This window comes from Nicotiana sylvestris, chromosome 11, assembly GCF_000393655.2.
Source record: "Nicotiana sylvestris chromosome 11, ASM39365v2, whole genome shotgun sequence".
In the NCBI taxonomy this organism is placed as follows: Eukaryota; Viridiplantae; Streptophyta; class Magnoliopsida; order Solanales; family Solanaceae; genus Nicotiana; species Nicotiana sylvestris.
The window spans coordinates 98605789-98624673 of NC_091067.1; the positions used below are offsets into that span (position 1 = coordinate 98605789).

Consider the following 18885-nt stretch of genomic DNA (forward strand, 5'->3'; position numbering starts at 1 on the left):
AATGGGACGAGTTTCCACTTTTTGTGCTCACAATCATACATGAATTTATTCATGGCAAGACATAAAAATTTTACCACCTCGGGTGGTTATAATTTCTACAGACTCTATTAGAGTTATAATCAAAATTTATTGTCTTTACTTGTATTTAAATCAAGAATTTCAAGAATTTTAAAAAGAAAAATATCACGACCCGGAATTTCCACCTTTGGGATCGTGATGACGCCTAACATTTCACTTGCTAGGCAAGCCAACGTTAGAGTAATTCTTTACCAGTTTAAACACTTCGGATAATTTAACCAATTAAATAGAAATGAAGTCCAAAATAAATACGAAATAGCATAATAATCCAATTTCTAGTACAACTTGGATTTGGAGTCACAAGTACACAAGCTTCTAGAGTTTCTACAAATAGGGTTTGAAATAAGTACAACTGTCTCGAATGAAAGGAACAGTAAATAGGGAAAGAGGAAGGGGACTTCAAGGTCTGCGGACGCCAGCAGATCTACCTCGAGTCTCCAATTAATAATTCGAGCTGATGCACCTCACGTACAACTAGGACCAGTACCAAAATCTGCACAAGAAGTGCAGAATGTAGTACGAGTACAACCGACCCAACACACTCCGTAAGTGTCGAGCCTAACCTCGACTAGGTAATGACAAGGCTATGATAGGACACCCACGTAATTAAACATGTACAGATGAAAATATACGTACAACATGACAACAAATAAAGATTAAACATGTACTATTGAGAGGGGACATGCAAAACGGGTACAAGATACGGTAACTACAACAGGGAATGACAACATGAAACATTCAATAAACCTTCAGCCAATGAAACGGATAAACATAATGAATAAAAACTGCACGACATTACCCTTCGTGCTTTTACTCTCAACCTCACCATGAAACAATAGTAATGGCACGACATCACTTTTCGTGCTTTTTACTCTCAATCTCTCCATAAAATGATAAATACGCACGTCATCACCTTTTGTGCTTTTACTCTCAATTTCATCATGAAACAATAAATACGGTACAACATCACCCTTCGTTCTTTAACTCTCTTCCTCACTATGTATTGATCAATAATTGTAACAAAAATCGGCACGGCGTCATCCTTCGTGCTTTAACAGTCTTCTTTACCAAGTAACAATGAACATATAACAATTGGGAGATAGAATAAACAAGAATGAACCTTACGTATACAATGGTTTCACAATACCAACCTTAACTTCAAAAAATCATGCTCAATTATCACAATAGCCCATAAATGCAGAAAAAACGATCAATTTAGTAATAAACTAGTCTAAGCATAGAAATCATGATCAAAGAAGGAAATAAATTACAAGAAACAAGTCACACCCGCATGCTTTAACCCAATAAAAACTCATAAGTACTAGTCACCTCACATATACGTTGTACCCAACATTTAAACAAGTAGCAAATAGGCAAACAAGTCATAATCCCTCAAGTCAAGGTTAACCACGACACTTACCTCGCTAAAAAAATCAACTCAAAGCTCAACCATGGATTTGCCTTTCGAACAAGCCTCCGAACCAACCAAATCTAGCAAATTATCAACCAAACGATTCAAAACAAGCCTTAGGTTAAACCCGATTATGCAAGACCTTAATTTGAGGTCAAAATTCCAATTTTACAAAAATTCCTAGATCTACGCAAATCCCCAATTTCTACCATGAAAATCCTAGATTTTAGGTTAAAATCTTATGAAATGTAATGGGTAATTGAAAGAAAGTAGGTTAGAATCACTTACCAACGAATTGGACAAGAAGAGCTCTTGGAAAAATTGCCTCTAAGATTTCTAGATTTGAAAATTTGAAAGAATGAACTAAAATATCGTTTTTCCCTTCTTTTACCCAGTTGTAGTTATCATAATTGCCGCACAAGGTTTGCAATTACGATGATCGCAATTGCGATCAATTCTTTGCAAATGCGAAAAATCTCTGAGCCTGATATCTTCGCAAATGCGACATACATTGTCACAAATGCGATTCAAGGCATTCGCAAAAGCGAACATCTGCCTTGGTCTTCTTCCAGTCGCAAATGCAACCATTTGTTCGCAAATGCGAACCGTGGCCCCTTCGCATTTGCGGCCTTCTCTTTGCAAAAACGAAGATGACCCAGCTGCCTCCCTCTTCACAAATGCAAGTCTGACTTCGCATTTCTGAGGCTTGTATTTCTGACGAAGTCCTCACAAATGTGAGATCTGCAGACCCGATGCACCAACATTCCATTTAAGTTAAAAAATCACTCCGTAGCCTATCCGAAACTCATCCGAGCCCTCGGGGCTCCAAACCAAATATGCACATAAGTCCAAAAATATCATACGAACTCGCTCGCGCGATCAAATCACCAAAATAACACCTAGAACTATGAATCGGACACCAAAATCAAATGAAATTTTCATTGAACTTAAGAATTTCTATTTTAACAACCGGACGTCCGAATCACGTCAAACTAACTCTGATTTTCACCAAATTTCGCAAACAAGTCACAAATATAGTAATGAACATATACCAAGCTCCAGAACCAAAATTCGGGACCGCTAGCAATAAAGTCAAACCTTGGCCAAATCTTTGAGTTCATTAAACGTTTAAACTTCAAACTTTCGACACAATGCGATAACTCGAGCTAGGGACCTCCGAATTCAATTTCGGGCATACTCCCAGGTCCCAAATCATGATAGGGACCTACCGGGACCGTTAAATTACAAATGCGGGTCAGTTTGCTCAAAATGTTGACCGAAGTCAACCCAAATAAATTTTTAAGACATAATTTCACAGTTTTTTTAATCAATTTTTAACATAAAAGCCTCCTGGAAAAAAAAATACGGACTGTGCATGCAAATCGAGGAAGGCTAAACATATAATTAAGGCTTAAAACTCTATGATCTATCGAGTCATCACAAAAAATAAGGTAAAATACTTGCTTTAAATCCAGAATTTATTCCTGAAGGAAGTTCATGGATCAATTGACAATCTCTATGCTCAATATTATATACAAGTTGAGCATCATGCACATATCCCAAAGCCTGGTGACCAGCAAATGACTAGTATATGAATATCAATGCATTCATGCAAACTCCTATATCTTCTCTGCACGGGTGGTTTAAGTTCTCAAATATTAGACTACTAATTAATAGTATATCTATAAATTAAAACAACCGCCTCTAATCAATTGGCTAGATTCTTGTGTTGATAACGTGTTATGAAACAATAAAGAAGAATATTGCAAAGAAAGAGAGAAGATAATTCTTATTGATTTGGGATGAATTCAAATGGAATAGAATCCCTTTATTTATAGGGAAAAATGACTTAGCCACCAAGTAACAAACCCTAAAATCTCTCTGAAATATAGACATTCACCTTAAATATAATTTTATTTATAACAAATTGTGAAATCTTTTAGGCAATATTCTTATTCCTAACTAATAAATTAATATATCCTTAATTTTTTGAAGTCTCTTCTGTGTTTTATTAGGACTAGCATTCCTAGCTGCTAACATGGAACGAAATATCAAGGAAATAAAATAGAACTCTTGTGTAATTAATGGGCAAAAGATAATTCCTTCTTCAAATCTTTTAAGGAAAGAATATATAAGAGGGTAACATCAAAAGAAAGTTCTTATCTCTCCATTTCAATTTTTGAAGATAGAGAATTTCAAACAAACTCACAGATCAGTATATTCTTTGTATCGCAAATTAAAGCTTTCAAGTAAACTATATCAAAACCCTTAAATTAGAGTTTACACTGTAGTGATAGAAAAGAAGTGCATGGTCTCCTTAATTATTTGTGAGAAGAAATTAAAAGTCCTAGATTTCTAAGGTTGGACAGTGATTGTTTATGGTGAGCAAGTTGAAAACTCCTAGTACTGTAAGCCGTTCATTGTGATCAAAACAACTTCATGGTGCACGTGTAAAATCACTTGTTACTTGAGTTCGAGAAATGTAAAGGAATTTAATTTGGACGTATATATGTCACATTGATCGAGCGAATATAAATTTTCTTCTAATTTCCAATTTTTACAGTTTAAACTATATATCTGATTCTTCACCTGTACATGCAGTAACTATTCTTTTTTACAACCTTATATGAACACTTTCACTCAACGAATTAAGTTAAGGTTTATCATCTTTAACTATTGGCCTACTAATAGTTTGTGAAATTTGGAATTCTTTTTCATATAAGGAAACACTTCAATTCACGCACTCTTGTGTGTTTTATCAGTTACATGACAAAGTTTAAAGTACAAATAGTAAGATCAGTACAAAATCTAAGAAATACAATGGCTCTAACAGTTTCCGGAATCTACTTCTTTAAGAGTAACAGTTACGGTGAATTGGCAAATCTTTGAGAAACACTTTTATTGTTAATATATAATTAATTTGTGTTTGGTTAATTTTTTCAAGTAATGCTTTAATTAGATTGTCAAATTACAAAAAAAGGACATGCAAAGGTTCACTTTACAATTATATCATTTAAATAGATACAGAACTTTAAATATTTATTATGAGAGACTTTAATTAAGTCTTAAAATTTTATTTGATTCAAGGCAATAAAGAGGAGGGAGAGAAAGACACCTTAAATGAATTTGTTGGGTTTCAAGCATTAATATGACTTAAAAGAGGGTGAATGAGAAATAAAGGAAAATAAAAATTTTAAGTGAAATTTTAAGTTCCCCAATGAAGGAACATTGTCTCATATTGGAAGAGGGAGAGGTTTTTAATGAGTATATAAGTAACTGCTCTTCTTCTAGCTCTTAAAGAGTTGAGAAGAAGGCAAGCCTCGTGTTGTCGTCGTCGTCGCTCGGTTTCGGCTTCGGTCAAATGATTGATTGATTAATTTTTTGGACCAAATTTATTTGTTAATAGTAAATATTAACAGAAATGCTATTAAACATCCAACCGAGCCAATTATGCTGTGGCATTATGTTGTGGCCGTTTTGCATAAACAACCATTCTGAAGAGTTGCACCTCTTCAGATTTCAGCCCAACATTGGCTATAAATACAAGTCTATTCTCTTAGATTTTCCATACGATTTTCTGAGTTTCTCCTCTTTCTTATGCATTGTTTTAACTTCAAAGAAAGCAACAGTAAGTGTGAATTGCTACCGAACTTTGTATTCGCTGAAACACTGGGGTTTGAAGTACCACTACACCAGTGTGTAATTCGTTCTATCCTGAGAGGAAATAATCCATAACCTTGGGTACTGGGAGGGGATTAAATTCCTTAAGGAAACACTGTGAATTCAGTGGGCTCAGATTAACTTTTGTTTCGTTTATATTTCTGTTTATGTTATTTTATTTTCTCCAGAATTATTTTACAAATACAGTTTCTTATTAGAATTAAAGAAATATTATTTGACAACGTTTTTATACGAGTAATTTCATCGTGAAAAATTAATGTTTTGCTTCTATTTTTGCATCCAAAGAGGATTTATCAATTTCTACTTCTTAAAAACAGCTTTAATTTGTCACTATTCAGATTCGACTTTTCTCCAAGAATTCAGCAAAATACCTTAACTTTATGAATAAGTAATTTTTCTCTTTAAACTATGCATTTATACTTGTCAACAAAAACTTGGTTACTAATAAAAACAAGAAAGGTTGCCTTCCAAAAGAAGGCTTTTAGGGATGCCAAACAGTAGTAGTGCAATTCCAGTCCTATTTCTAGCGACTCAATCCAAGCTATGTGATGTATGGATATTAGGAGGCAAATGGCAATAGAGTTGCTCTTAGCATTATTCTCTAGTTGACATTTTTATGTGATTCCACATATAGACAAGATCGAGTAAGGTTAGTTGTTATTCAAGTCTGCTTGAAGTGTGAATTATCCTGGCGTCCTATATAATTGGTCAATTATTTGAGAAGCCTTTTATTATTATAAAAATATCTTGTGCTTGGTCAATCTTTTTGGAAGGTGGTTTTAAGTTGCATACAAAAAGGACATGCAACTTAAGTTAAAGAGAGATAACTTGTTAGTAATAACTTGTTTGGATGGTTGTTACCTATTGTATTTGTATCAAATTATCACTTTAAATATAATATTTTGATTGTTACTTAAATTTTATTGTATCATATCGTTAAATTCGTCGTTACGTAATGATAAAAAATGTCACTTTATGTAACGGTAAATTTGGTATGATGGCGTCATTACCTTATTGTTTTCTCTCATCTTGCCCTTATCTTTATCATTAAGTAATCATATTTTATTTCGTACCTACTTTTTATATGATAATTCTATCTTATATCTTATTTTTTTTCTTAGTATGCAAGTTTATTCTTCATATTATATTGTTAGTGTGTGACACCATGAAACGACGGCAAATAATACGGTCTTTCCAAATAATATATTCATCAAACAATATAATACGATATATTATGAAACGAGGCGTGACAACCATATAAAAACAAGCTGTAAGGGTAATTTTCAGCTTCCGAGTAGGCATTACAAATTTCAGTTACTTTTCACAAATAGAAAAATTCTTCCTGCTACTATTCCAATTATTTTCTCTTTAAAAGTTTAGTCAAACATCTTAACTTTCTAAAATAAGCACTTCTTTTGAATATTAAGTATCTATTGTTCTAGAATAGTATATACACTTGCAGTAAGTAAGATCTTCAATAGGAAGGTAGTCCAACCTCCAAACTTGATGCAATTTGTGGGGGATTACTATTGACCTCCCAATAAAAGCACCACAAATTGACCTTTTTTTCTTTTTTCTTTTTTCTTTTTTTTGTGTGTAGTAAACAGTTCTTAGGGATGCCAAATAAATGTAGTCTTTTTCTAGCAATCAACTCAAGCTTTTTGTGAAGTATAGAAATTAGGAGCTAAATGGCAATAAGTTGCTGTTAGCATGATTTTTCTGCTTTCAGGAGGTGTCACATATTTTTGCTTCCTTTCGGTTCCAGAGTAGAAAAACTTCAGTACTCAAATCACTGGTTTTTCTTTTCAAAGAAGCTTAGCCAAATACCTTAAAAAGGAATAATTTTGTAGAAAAATTAGTACTCGTTATAATTTTTCAAAAACTTAGCCAAACAAACTACTCCTATTACTTATTTAGCTAGCAAAACTCAGCAAAAAGCTTCGATAAGAAAGCTTTTAGGGAGCCAAACATATGTAGTACAATTCTAGTCATTTTACTAGGGACTCTGCTCAAGCTTGAGGCCACTCTCCTTAAGGATATTTCGCCCGCACCGAGATGAATAATATTAGACGTATCCCTCAGGATTCAACAAGCTCTTCTAGTATAACTAGGAGCAGAAACAACAAAGATTTATAACAAGAAATCCCAGCACAAAAGAAAAGTTTTAACTTGTTTTTTTTTTTACTCTACTACCACAAACAAATAGCTTTATATATAGTCCAAAAAGATGGACATCTGAAATGAAAAAACCGGTAAAATTCATTGAGGATTTAATGCCAAAACAAAACTCCACTATCTGACAAGAAAGCTTACAAGCCATAAAGGCTTTTCAAAAAATTTATTACCATACGTTAACATACACAAGTAATGTATAAGAATACAAACACAAATGAAAACCATTAAAGCTATCAAAATGGTAAAAAACGTTAAGAATTATAACTTTAAGACTACATGATTGTTGCCTCATAAGTAACGTATAAGTTATTACCATTCAATTGCCAGATTTTGTTTGTCAAGAATTGAATTCAAACTTATCAAAGTAGTTGGTACAAATATATTTAAAATAATTACTATAATAATGACCCATTAATATAATTGTAAGAAAATGAATCTAGACATAATTTTGGAGTATTTCTTTTTGAGATATCAAAAATATTTTTCCATCAATCCCCCACATATCTCAAAAAGAAAATAATGAAATAATAAACTAATTTGATGGGTTTTCACAAATGAGCATAATGCATCGAATCTGGTGTCTCTTGGACTATGAACCAGACTTATATAAAATAAGATTAAACTTACAGAACAATTGGTGAAGTTTAAAACTTCTATGAACCAAGAATTCTTTTGTAAGTTTAGTGTCTTATCTATCACATTATACTCGTACACACTTTGTTGTTTGACGCGGTTTTGCGCTAATAGGTCATGCGCGTACCTGGTTTTCATGAGTGCTCTAGAAATTTTTTGCCATAAATTTCATAGAAGCGGCCCCACTCCATACTCATATAGGTCCATTCATCAAGTGTATTCTGCAGCACAATACACCACATATCAAAGCTATGGATTATTAGATTAAGAGTTTAATAACTCAGCCTCTCATTCCTTGCAGTCTTGCACTATACACACACCCACACCATAGGAAAGGATATAATTTAATAGTGCACATTTGATCAATTAATGACTTGTTATTACCCATATGAACCTACTTCATGGGATCTCCAATCACATAGATTGGGTTACTATCATTGTTGATATAACTCAAATTGGCAAAAGTCTCATTCCCCTCGATGTTTCGAATATTAATTTTCTTCCCAAAGGTTTAGTCAGAGGATCAACCAAATTCACTTCTGACTTCACATAATCTATGGAAATAATTCCATCTCTCAGCAGTTGCTTTATCACATTATGTCTCAATCGGATATGTCTACTCTTCCCATTAAAGGATTTATTTTTAGCAATGGCTATTGCAGCTAGGCAATCACAATGCATCGACACAGAAGGTGTCGGTTTAATTCCTAGTGGAATACTCGCCAAAAGGTTCTTTAACCACTCGGCCTCATTGCCAGCTAATTCCAAAGCCACAAACTCAGATTCCATGGTAGATCTAGCTATTATTGTTTGTTTAGCTGATTTTCATGCCACAACACCCCCACCGAGGGTGAACACATAACCACTAGTGGATTTTGTCACATCTGAATCAGAGATCCTTTTAGCATCACTGTATCCTTCTAGTACAGTAGGAAAATCCACTATATTTAATACCATAGCTCATGATACCTCTCAAATACTTCATTACTCTTACTAATGCATTTCAATGATCATGACTCGGGTTTTGAGTATATCTACTCAATCTACACACAACATATGCAATATCAGGTCTAGTGAAATTCATCAAATGCATTAGGCTACCAATAATTTGAGCATATTTATTTTGATCAACAGGATCTCCCTTATTCTTTTTTAACTGACTACTAGCATCATAAGGAGTGCTTACATGTACCACATCAAAATTATCAAACTTTTTAAAAATTCTCTCAACATAATGTTCTTGAGTCAACATCAAACTACTGTCATCTCTCATAATTTTCATGCCTAAAATAACACTAGCTTCTCCCATGTCTTTCATCTCAAAATTAGAAGATAAGAAAAATTTGGTTTTATGTACCAAATCAAGGCTAGAACTAAAAATAAGCATGACATCCACATAAAGGCAAATAATAACACATGTATCATCTACACATTTTGTATAAACACCTTTATCTACTTCAATTGATGAAAAACCATCATTAATCAATACTTGATCAAATTTTTCATGTCACTGTTTAGGTGCTTGCTTTATACCATATAAAGATTTTAACAATTTACATGCTTTATTTTCTTGCCCGGACACTATACAACCCTCAGGTTGGTCCATGTAAATTTCTTCTTCCAAATCACTATTTAAAAATGCAGTTTTTAACGTCTATTTGGTAAATAAAAAGTTTATAAATAGAAGCCAAGGCAAGTAAAACACGAATTGAGGAAATTCTTGTTACAGGAGCATAAATATCAAAATAATCAATATTTTATTTTTGGGTAAAACCTTTTGCAACAACTCTAGCTTTGTATTTATCAATGGAACCATCCGGATTGAGTTTCTTCTTAAAAATCCATTTACAACCAATGGGTTTAGCTCTCGGAGGTAAATCAACTAAAATCCAAGTTTTATTTTGTAAAATTGAATTTAATTCTACATTAATAGCTTCTTTCCAAAATGAGGCATCATACGAAGAAATAGCTTCAGAATATGTTAAAGGATCATTATCCACAAGATAAGTATAAAAATCATTACCAAAAGATTTTTCTTTCTTTGGTCTTTTGCTTCTTCTTAAATCCTCACTTTCAAATCATTTTGAACAATTGGAACATGTGAAATATTATCACTTGGAATAATAGGAGCATCGAAAATTTTCTCAAATTTTAAAGGAAAAATATTCTCAAAAAATACAGCATTTTTCTATATGCTGCACTGCTTTCAGCATACCCAATAAACATATAATCAGATATTTTAGATCCTATTTTTCTTTTCTTAGCATTGGGTAACATTACTTTAGCAAGACACCCCCACACTTTCAAATATTTCAAATTAGGGGGATAGCCTTTCCACAGCTCATAAGGAGTTTTACCTGTTTTCTTATAAGGAATCCTATTTTGTAAATGACAAGCAGATAAAATGGCTTCACCCCAAAGATTATTCCGAGCACCAGAACTAACAATCGTACTATTCATCATTTATTTTAAAGTCCTATTCTTTCTTTCCGCTACACCATTTGATTGTGGAGAATATGGCGGAGTTATCTCGTGAATTATACCTTCTTTCTCACAATAATCATTCAACAAAATAAATTCACCACCTCTATCGGATCTAACTCTTTTGATTTTCTTATCTAATTGATTTTCTACTTCAGATTTATAAATTAAAAACTTATCAAAAGCTTCATCTTTATTTCTCAACAAATAAACTTTTGTATATCAAGAAAAAATCGTCTATAAAAGTCACATAATATTTTTTCCCTCCTCTAGTCATAGTTTGTTTCAAGTCTCCTAGAGCAGTATGAATTAAACTTAATAATTCAGATTCTCTAAATACTGAAGCACGTGATTTCTTAGTTTGTTTAGCTTCTGCACAAACTTCACACTTATCAATATTCGAAAAATTAATATTTGAAATAAGACCTTCAGAATGCATTTTCTTAATATAAGATAAATTAACATGTCCTAATCTAGCATGCCATAAATTAAAAGAATCAATCAAGTAAGCAGAAAAACTAGCATTTTCATTCATAACATTCGGTACAAACAAGCCATGGCTATAATAACCCTTGCCAACAAAATTATTATTCTTGGTCAACACGACCTTATCAGATTCAAAGGAAACCTTCACCCCCACTTTTCTTAATAATCCCACAGAGACCAAATTGGCTAGGATACTAGGAACATGCAACACGTCATTCAATGTCAAAGTTTTGCCAGATGTGAGTTTGAGAAGAACTTTACCTTTTCCAAGAACTGGGGTAGTTCTTAAGTCACCAAGATAGACAACTTCTTCTCCCTCCTCAACTTGGATGTAAGACACAAAGTCTTTTTTGTTAGCACATATGTGCCTAGTAGCACCAGAATCTAACACCCAATCTTTCACATTGGCCACAAGGTTAACTTGGGAAACAACAGCAACAATTATATCATCCACTTTGGCTTCAGTCAAATTTACTTTAGCCTTAGCGGGATTGTCATTCCCAACCTTTTTTCGACATTGAGCAACATAGTGGCCAGATTTGCCACACACAAAGCAGTTGTTTTTTTCCTTGAAGGTTTGATTGTTGGTTTTGGGCTTATAACCATTTCTTTCGTCATACCTGTTACTTGATTTTCTCTGACAGTTGTTGTCCTCCACAAGGCTGCTTCTAGTTGCAATTTCTTTTCCTTTGCCAACAACAGCATGCTTGCGGTTAAAATTATCTCCACCAAAAACCTCAATTTTTGAAACAACCGGAAAAGGTTTGGCACAGGTAATTGGTGATGGAACAACAACAGAAACAGTTGGTGCGGCAGGAGTAGTAGCATCAACAGCAACATTAGCAGCGTTATTCTCCATAATAACAATGTAAAATATCCTTAAGATTGTTGGAAAAAATTGGATAATTATGGAGAATAAAAGGTTTAGCTTGAGGCATGTCAAAGACAATATCCTTAAGGATATTTCACCCGCACCGAGATGAATAATATTAGGCGTATCCCCCAGGATTCAACAAGCTCTTCTAGTATAACTAGGAGCAGAAACAACAAAGATTTATAACAAGAGATCCCAGCACAAAAGAAAAGAGAAGAAAAATTTTAACTTTGTTTTTTTTTACTCTACTACCACAAACAAATAGCTTTATATATAGTCCAAAAATATGGACATCTGAAATGAAAAAAACGGTAAAATTCATTGAGGATTTAATGCCAAAACAAAACTCCACTATCTCACAAGAAAGCTTACAAGCCATAAAGGCTTTTCAAAATTTTTATTACCATACGTTAACATACACAAGTAATGTATAAGAATACAAACACAAATGAAAACCATTAAAGCTATCAAAATGGTAAAAAACGTTAAGAATTATAACTTTAAGACTACATGATTGTTGCCTCATAAGTAACGTATAAGTTATTACCATTCAATTGCCGGATTTTGTTTGTCAAAAATTGAATTCAAACTTATCAAATTAGTTTGTACAAATATATTTAAAATAATTACTATAATAATGACTCATTAATATAATTGTAAGAAAATGAATCTAGACAGAATATTGGAGTATTTTTTTTGAGATATCAAAAATATTTTTTCATCAGCTATTTGATAGTATATGGATATTAGAGAAGATAAAAAAATCAAATTCGATTCACAACACAAAATCATATTTAGAATCTACTCTTGCCCTTGCCACACAAACATTAAATTTTTTTTTTGCTGAAAGTCTCGTTTTTGGAAGGTACATATCTGTATATGAAATATACTATAACGTCATCTAAAAGATAAGTACAAATAATTATTCATAAGAAGTGAAATTAGTAACTTAAAAACAAAGGCGAAAAATTCTTGTACTCTTGGTCTATATAAGTTAATCGTAAAGTTCTATTGAGAAATATCACCATCAGATCGAGTTACCTAAGAATCGTAGTAATTGATCTGACACCAAAGCCAAAGGCAACTTTTACGGAAAACTCAGGCTACGATGTATGATATTGAATTCTGGATACAACTTGTGGATCAGCACTCAAAAGAAAATGCCTCTTCAGATTATGGGCATTGAACAAGTTATGACAGTACACTTACAATTGTTGTAACTGTCTTATCTGATAGCGACACACATCTCAATCACTTTAGTCTAAAAGATCTTGCTATGACTCGAGAGAAAAAGAGCAAAAGTTTTTTTGCATACATCATTTACTAAATTAGTAATACAATAAGACAAAAACTGCTCCCCTAAACAAGGTAAAAGGAGAATGATATCCGATAAATACTTCACACTTTCCTTTAAATTATAGTAGTACGTAGTTTCGGGATCATTTACCTCTTATAAGCCTATGGCTTCAAGTTATTGGGGAGTCAACCATGGAAAACTTGTTTTCCTAATCATCACATTTTGCTTTATTATAGATAGTACATCTGCCGAAGTATGTCGAAAATCTTTTAATCTCTACCTTTTCTTTCTCTTTTTTTGGTTTATCTTTTTTATAGTCATTTTCATGCATGACAATTTGCTTTTCAACTGTGTGTGCGTGCTTGAAAATTCAGTGGTTGAATCACGGCGGAGACAGAACAAACAGAAGGTCAGCTGTTGGGGAGGTTCTGATCAGTCCAAGAACAATAAACAGATTGAAATTAAGGTGGAAATTCTTGGCTGGATTTGACATTACAGCAACTCCAGCAGTGGCCAACGGAGTAGTTTATTTCCCTTCATGGAATGGGAATTTGTATGCAGTGAATGCATTAACTGGACAACTCATATGGCAACAGAATCTTACAAGACTCACTGGCTTGCCTGTAACAAGGACAACTGTGAATGTGACAGTATCAAGATCAACTCCAGTTGTGGCTGATGATCTTCTACTTGTGGGAATTTATGGACCTGCTGTTGTGATTGCAGTGAGACGCTTAACAGGAACACTTGTTTGGTCCACTCTGCTAGATCCCAGGCCTCTGGCTCTTATCACTCAATCAGGAACAGTTTTCTTTGGGTTAGCTATTTCATTTTTGATATGTTAACTGTTTTCAGATAGCATAAATATTACTCCCTCCGTTCTATTTTATGTGATACTATTCTCATATTAATCAGTACCAAAATGAATAGTATATTTCTATAATTTGAGACATTTTAAATTTTAACTTTTATTTTTACCTTTAATGACATTCCACAGAAATCTCAGCTGTGTTTAATACCACAAAATAACTTGTCAGCTATATGTTTTTAATCATTATATAAAATTTATCCTCCTTAATGATCTGTTTCACTGGTTCGAGCCGTGAAAACAGTCTCTTGCAGAAATGCAGGGTAAGTCTGCGTACAATAGACCCTTGTGGTCCGCCCTTTTCTCGGACCCCCCGCATAGCGGAGGCTTAGTGCATCGGGCTGCCCTTTTTAATGATCTGTTTGCATAAGAAAATTAAGGTAGTCTCTTGAGCTAATAAAATAACTTAATTATCAGCAAATACCTGGTTATGCCACTAAGATATAACTGCTATGTCTGTCATTCACCATACATTTAGTGATAAGACACTAAATTTGTTGTCAACTTCTTGACAGTGGATATTATGTGGGAGTATCATCACTGGAGGAACTACTACCAGCTACACAATGTTGTACTTTTAGAGGCAGTCTAGTAAAGCTAAATGTTCGTACTGGTGCAATTCAATGGCAAACATATACACTCCCAGACAATGGTGGAAGACTTGGAGGTTATTCGGGAGCAGCAATATGGGGAAGCAGCCCTGCTATTGACATAGCCAGAGGATTTGTCTATGTAGGAACTGGAAATCTATACTTAGCTCCACCAGAGGTGCTGAGATGTCAAGCAGCACAGAATAATCGAACGACGCCACCAACTAACCCTGATCAGTGTTTTGGTGAAGATGTTCATTTTAATTCCATTCTTGCATTTGATGTAGATTCTGGAGAAATTGCTTGGGCAACACAGCTTGGAGGCTATGACGTTTTCTATTTCACTTGTTTAGTTCCTAATAATCCAGATTGCCCACCAGGGCCTAACTTGGATGCAGATTTTGGAGAGGCGCCTATGTTGCTAACTATATTCTCAAATGGAAGACTACGTGATATTGTGGTAGCTGTGCAGAAAAGTGGCTTTGCCTGGGCTCTTGATCGCAACACTGGACATATTGTTTGGGTTAAGGTAAGTCTTTATAACCAGAATTTTCATCTTTCAAGTACTCTTCACATCATCAATAATGTGCTTCAGAAAGTATAGTATAGGTAGAAACATTTTAACAATTTCTACTCTGCTTTTGCGAGAAGCAGAGTAGAAATCAAAGAAGTAATACTAATCAGATGGTTGTAACTAGAACAGACGAGTAACAACTTTTCAGCGAGTTTAGCTTTGGAAGGGATATTAGTAACTTAAGAAAGGATAGGAGTAACTTTACTGTGAACAAGCTGCTTAATTTATTGTTGCAGCTGCAGGTTTATTTGATTTTCTTGTTCACTACATTTGTCTTGCACACTTGCACATATATAGATACAATAATGGTCACCTTTTGTTCACCGGACCTTTTGACACTCCCATACTCTAGATTCATATTAACTAGACTCGTTAATTTTGAAACATCCATTTAATTAACACAAGACAACAAATTAATTTTGACGAGAGAAAGGATGTGTAGCTTTTGTTTGCTGGTAACTTTGACGAATACTCCCTCTGTTCTAGTTTATGTGAACCTATTTCCTCTTTGATCCGTTCTAAAATTGGTAATAATTTAGCTTAAACTTACCATTATATCCTTAATGAGAAGCTTTTATAACCACACAAATACTCTGAGTCCCTTTTTGACTTGTTTAGGACTATAAATTCCAGATCTTAAACTCTGTGCCCAGTCAAACAGGTTCACATAAATTGCAACGGATGGAATAATATTTTAGTGATTTCTATACATGAGTAAGAATTTTGTGAACAAAGAGCTTAATTAGCATAATGTAGCATTTTGCTTGTGGTTTATTTGACTTTTGTACACTAACAATATTACATAGTTGTTTTACGCCATCGGGTTAAGCAGGGGCAGGACTAGGTCCTTTGCTGGAATACTATATAGATGCATATAGGGTAAAAATAAACACTTTTGTTATATATAAACTGTTGAATCCCTTTGACATAAAGGAAGATTCTAGTGTAATGGCTAAGGGGTTTCAAAAATGGCTTTAAGTCATAAGTTCAAATCTATGCGCGACATTTTTGTACATTTTGTGCATCCCCTTTTGTCGCAACTGAGGTTAAGTGACATGCAACGACATGTACAATCTTTATTAAACCTAATTTGGTAACTTAAGAACAAAGCTACATAATCTGCTATAAGTGATTAAAATAAACTATGGGCTTGAAACACTTCTTCACTCCAGTGTACACAAGTTAAATCTATTGATAATTTGAAGTGTCGACGTCTTGATGAATCAACTTTGTGAACGTGAAATATTAGTACAAATTTGTTTATCTAAGAATTTTTGTGCGATGTAGAAAGCAGGACCGGGGAGCTTGGAGGGAGGAGGAGTATGGGGTGCAGCCACAGATGGGAAGCGAGTTTACACAAACATAGTCAATGGAAATAGAGTTCCTTTTACCTTAGCACCTTCGAATCAAACAACAACAGCTGGTGGATGGGTAGCATTGGATGCAAACACGGGCCAAATCCTTTGGACCACTGCAGACCCTAGCAACGACACGGCCCACGGGCCAGTCACCATAGTTAATGGGCTTCTTTTTGCAGGGTCTGTGGCTCCTAATGGCCCTCTCTATGCCATGGATGCCAGTACTGGGAAAATCTTGTGGACATTTAACACTGGTGCTACAATCTATGGGGGTGTATCTGTTAGCTATGGTTGTGTTTATGTTGGCCATGGATATTCAATTAGTCTGGCTAAGTTCCATCCAACTTGGACCAGTGGGACTTCACTCTTTGCCTTTTGCATTGATGTCTAAAGAGTAAGCTGATTCTTGTAATAAACTAAAGTGTTTTCACTTCCTGATAAGAGTTGTAATACTAATAAGTTTCCATACCTAAAAGATCATGTAAGATTGAATCCGTATATTTTAAGTAGAAAAATCTTGGAGGTAACTTGTTCAAGCTTTCTTCATGCTTATAACGGAGATGGAAAAGTTGATAAGATGAAGTTAGCTCTAGTACACTATTAGGAAATGGAATAAAAGCAACAGCAATCTAAAGAAAATATATTAACCAGCTGAATGGCATATGCTAACTCATTTAACTATCAACATAACATAGGCTCACTCACTTAACTATCAATGCAACTTTAAAAAAGAAGAAGAAAGAAACCACTTTTTATTAAAGCAAAAGCAAAGTACAAATTCATAGAGGGGGGATTAGGTTGATATCCCTGCAGATCAAACTTGGTAGAAACTGGCAAATCCTAAATTCTATTTACAATGGCTTTCTAGTTCCAATATTGCTATTCTAACCATGCAAAACAAGAATTTTCTATCTCGAAGGAGTCATTCCTTGCCTTAATTTTTCTTCGGTATCCAACTAGGAATTCCTTTTTCTTGTTCACCAAAGAATCCAAATTTAAATCCTAAAACATCTTTTGTTTTCTTTTCTTGAGGAGTTCGTTCTCTATTCTTCTTGAAAAATATCCATATTCATCTCTATGTCATCGTCTGAATCATGTTCCTCAGATATAGAATCAAAATCTACTTCATTGATTTTTTCTTCTCCATAACCATTGGTGGGGTTTATCCTGAAGGAACTAACACATTTAAGGTCGATTTAGAGGATCCAGGAGTGTATTGAACTTCATCATTTGACAGGACGTACTAAACAACTGCCAGGAGCTAATGGTGGGAAAGTTATTTTTTGAAGAAGGAAACTCTACCCTTAATTGGACTTGATTAATATCGTCACCTCTAGCTTCACCCTTATTTGTCATCTATATGATCTTCATCTTCCATATTATCATCATAAAAGATGGTTATATTATGCAAAGGATCGAAATAGTGTTGATTATGATGCTCATGATTCAAAGATTCTACAACCTCATAATCATAATCGGGAAATAACACCATATATATTATGTATGGAATTGAAGTGGAAAATTATATCCTTTGAATGAGTGAATCATGTCTAACAAGTGGGTAAAATTCTAGGAATCCCATATGGCTGCTCTCTAATTATGCTCTATTGCATTTTTACAAACATCACATCTTCAGAGCTAACTATAGAATTTTGATGCTCTAGGGTTCAATCAATTATGTGCCATTAGTAGATTTAAGACTCCCCTTAGTAGTAACAACATTATTCACATCCTCAAGACCTCAACTCCATTAGCTCTCTTTTCAAACATCTAATTCTAACACAGGGTATTTGCAACTCTATATATGCATACAAAAATTCGTGGTCTTTGACTGACTAAAGCATACCTGTTTGTGTTAATCTTCAAAATGGATGCAAATTAAGGATGGTACCATGGAATGGATCATCCATATGTGCAGTTGTGTTGATAGAGTCCAAGTGCTATAGCCATTGCCGTCGCGTTAGTCGTGGTTCTATGGAGTTCGTGTGCATTTGGAAATTTATAGCTTCACAGTAATCTTTTGTTTAACCTGGAGCTTAGTGCACGGGCGCTCTTTTACAATAATTTCTAATTTTCATTTACTTTGTTTCGTGGTTTAAATTCCTCCAATATCAACAAAACCAAACCCACAATATGTACTTCTCCGTATAAAAAAATATTTTTCAATTTTTCCATGTTTGATTAGTTTAAATATTTTGGAAAATATTTTTCTCGTTAACTCATTTTCCTCCAATTGTTTTCTTATCAAGAGAAGGAAAAATATTTTCCAAAACTCTTTTTCAACCTTCCCCACCCTATTCCCCATCCTCACCAACCCACCAACTCACCCCCACCCCCACCCCTAACCCACCCCTACCCTAAATAAAAATATTATAATAG

At 34.0% G+C, this 18885-nt stretch overlaps 2 protein-coding genes and 1 long non-coding RNA gene across 3 annotated transcripts; 1 reads left to right on the plus strand and 2 right to left on the minus strand.

Annotated features, from left to right (window-relative positions):
* Nucleotides 1-7736: 7736 nt before the first annotated feature.
* Nucleotides 7737-12806, minus strand: LOC138882194 (uncharacterized). The gene is made up of 2 exons (XM_070162629.1): nucleotides 11207-12806; nucleotides 7737-8199 (listed from the first exon to the last, which is right to left on the minus strand). Exons 1-2 carry the CDS (start codon nucleotides 11802-11804, stop codon nucleotides 8189-8191), a joined length of 609 nt encoding a protein of 202 aa, XP_070018730.1. The 5' UTR covers nucleotides 11805-12806; the 3' UTR covers nucleotides 7737-8188.
* A 5-nt stretch (nucleotides 12807-12811) lies between these two features.
* LOC104217192 (uncharacterized) lies at nucleotides 12812-17369 on the plus strand. The gene is made up of 4 exons (XM_009767367.2): nucleotides 12812-13369; nucleotides 13491-13933; nucleotides 14500-15103; nucleotides 16436-17369. The coding sequence occupies exons 1-4, from the start codon at nucleotides 13280-13282 to the stop codon at nucleotides 16895-16897; spliced, it is 1599 nt and encodes a 532-aa protein (XP_009765669.1). The 5' UTR covers nucleotides 12812-13279; the 3' UTR covers nucleotides 16898-17369.
* LOC104217191 (uncharacterized) lies at nucleotides 17242-18539 on the minus strand. Its single transcript, XR_708707.2, has 2 exons — nucleotides 18353-18539; nucleotides 17242-17682 (listed from the first exon to the last, which is right to left on the minus strand). It is a non-coding gene; the product is annotated as an uncharacterized lncRNA (long non-coding RNA).
* Nucleotides 18540-18885: the final 346 nt, after the last annotated feature.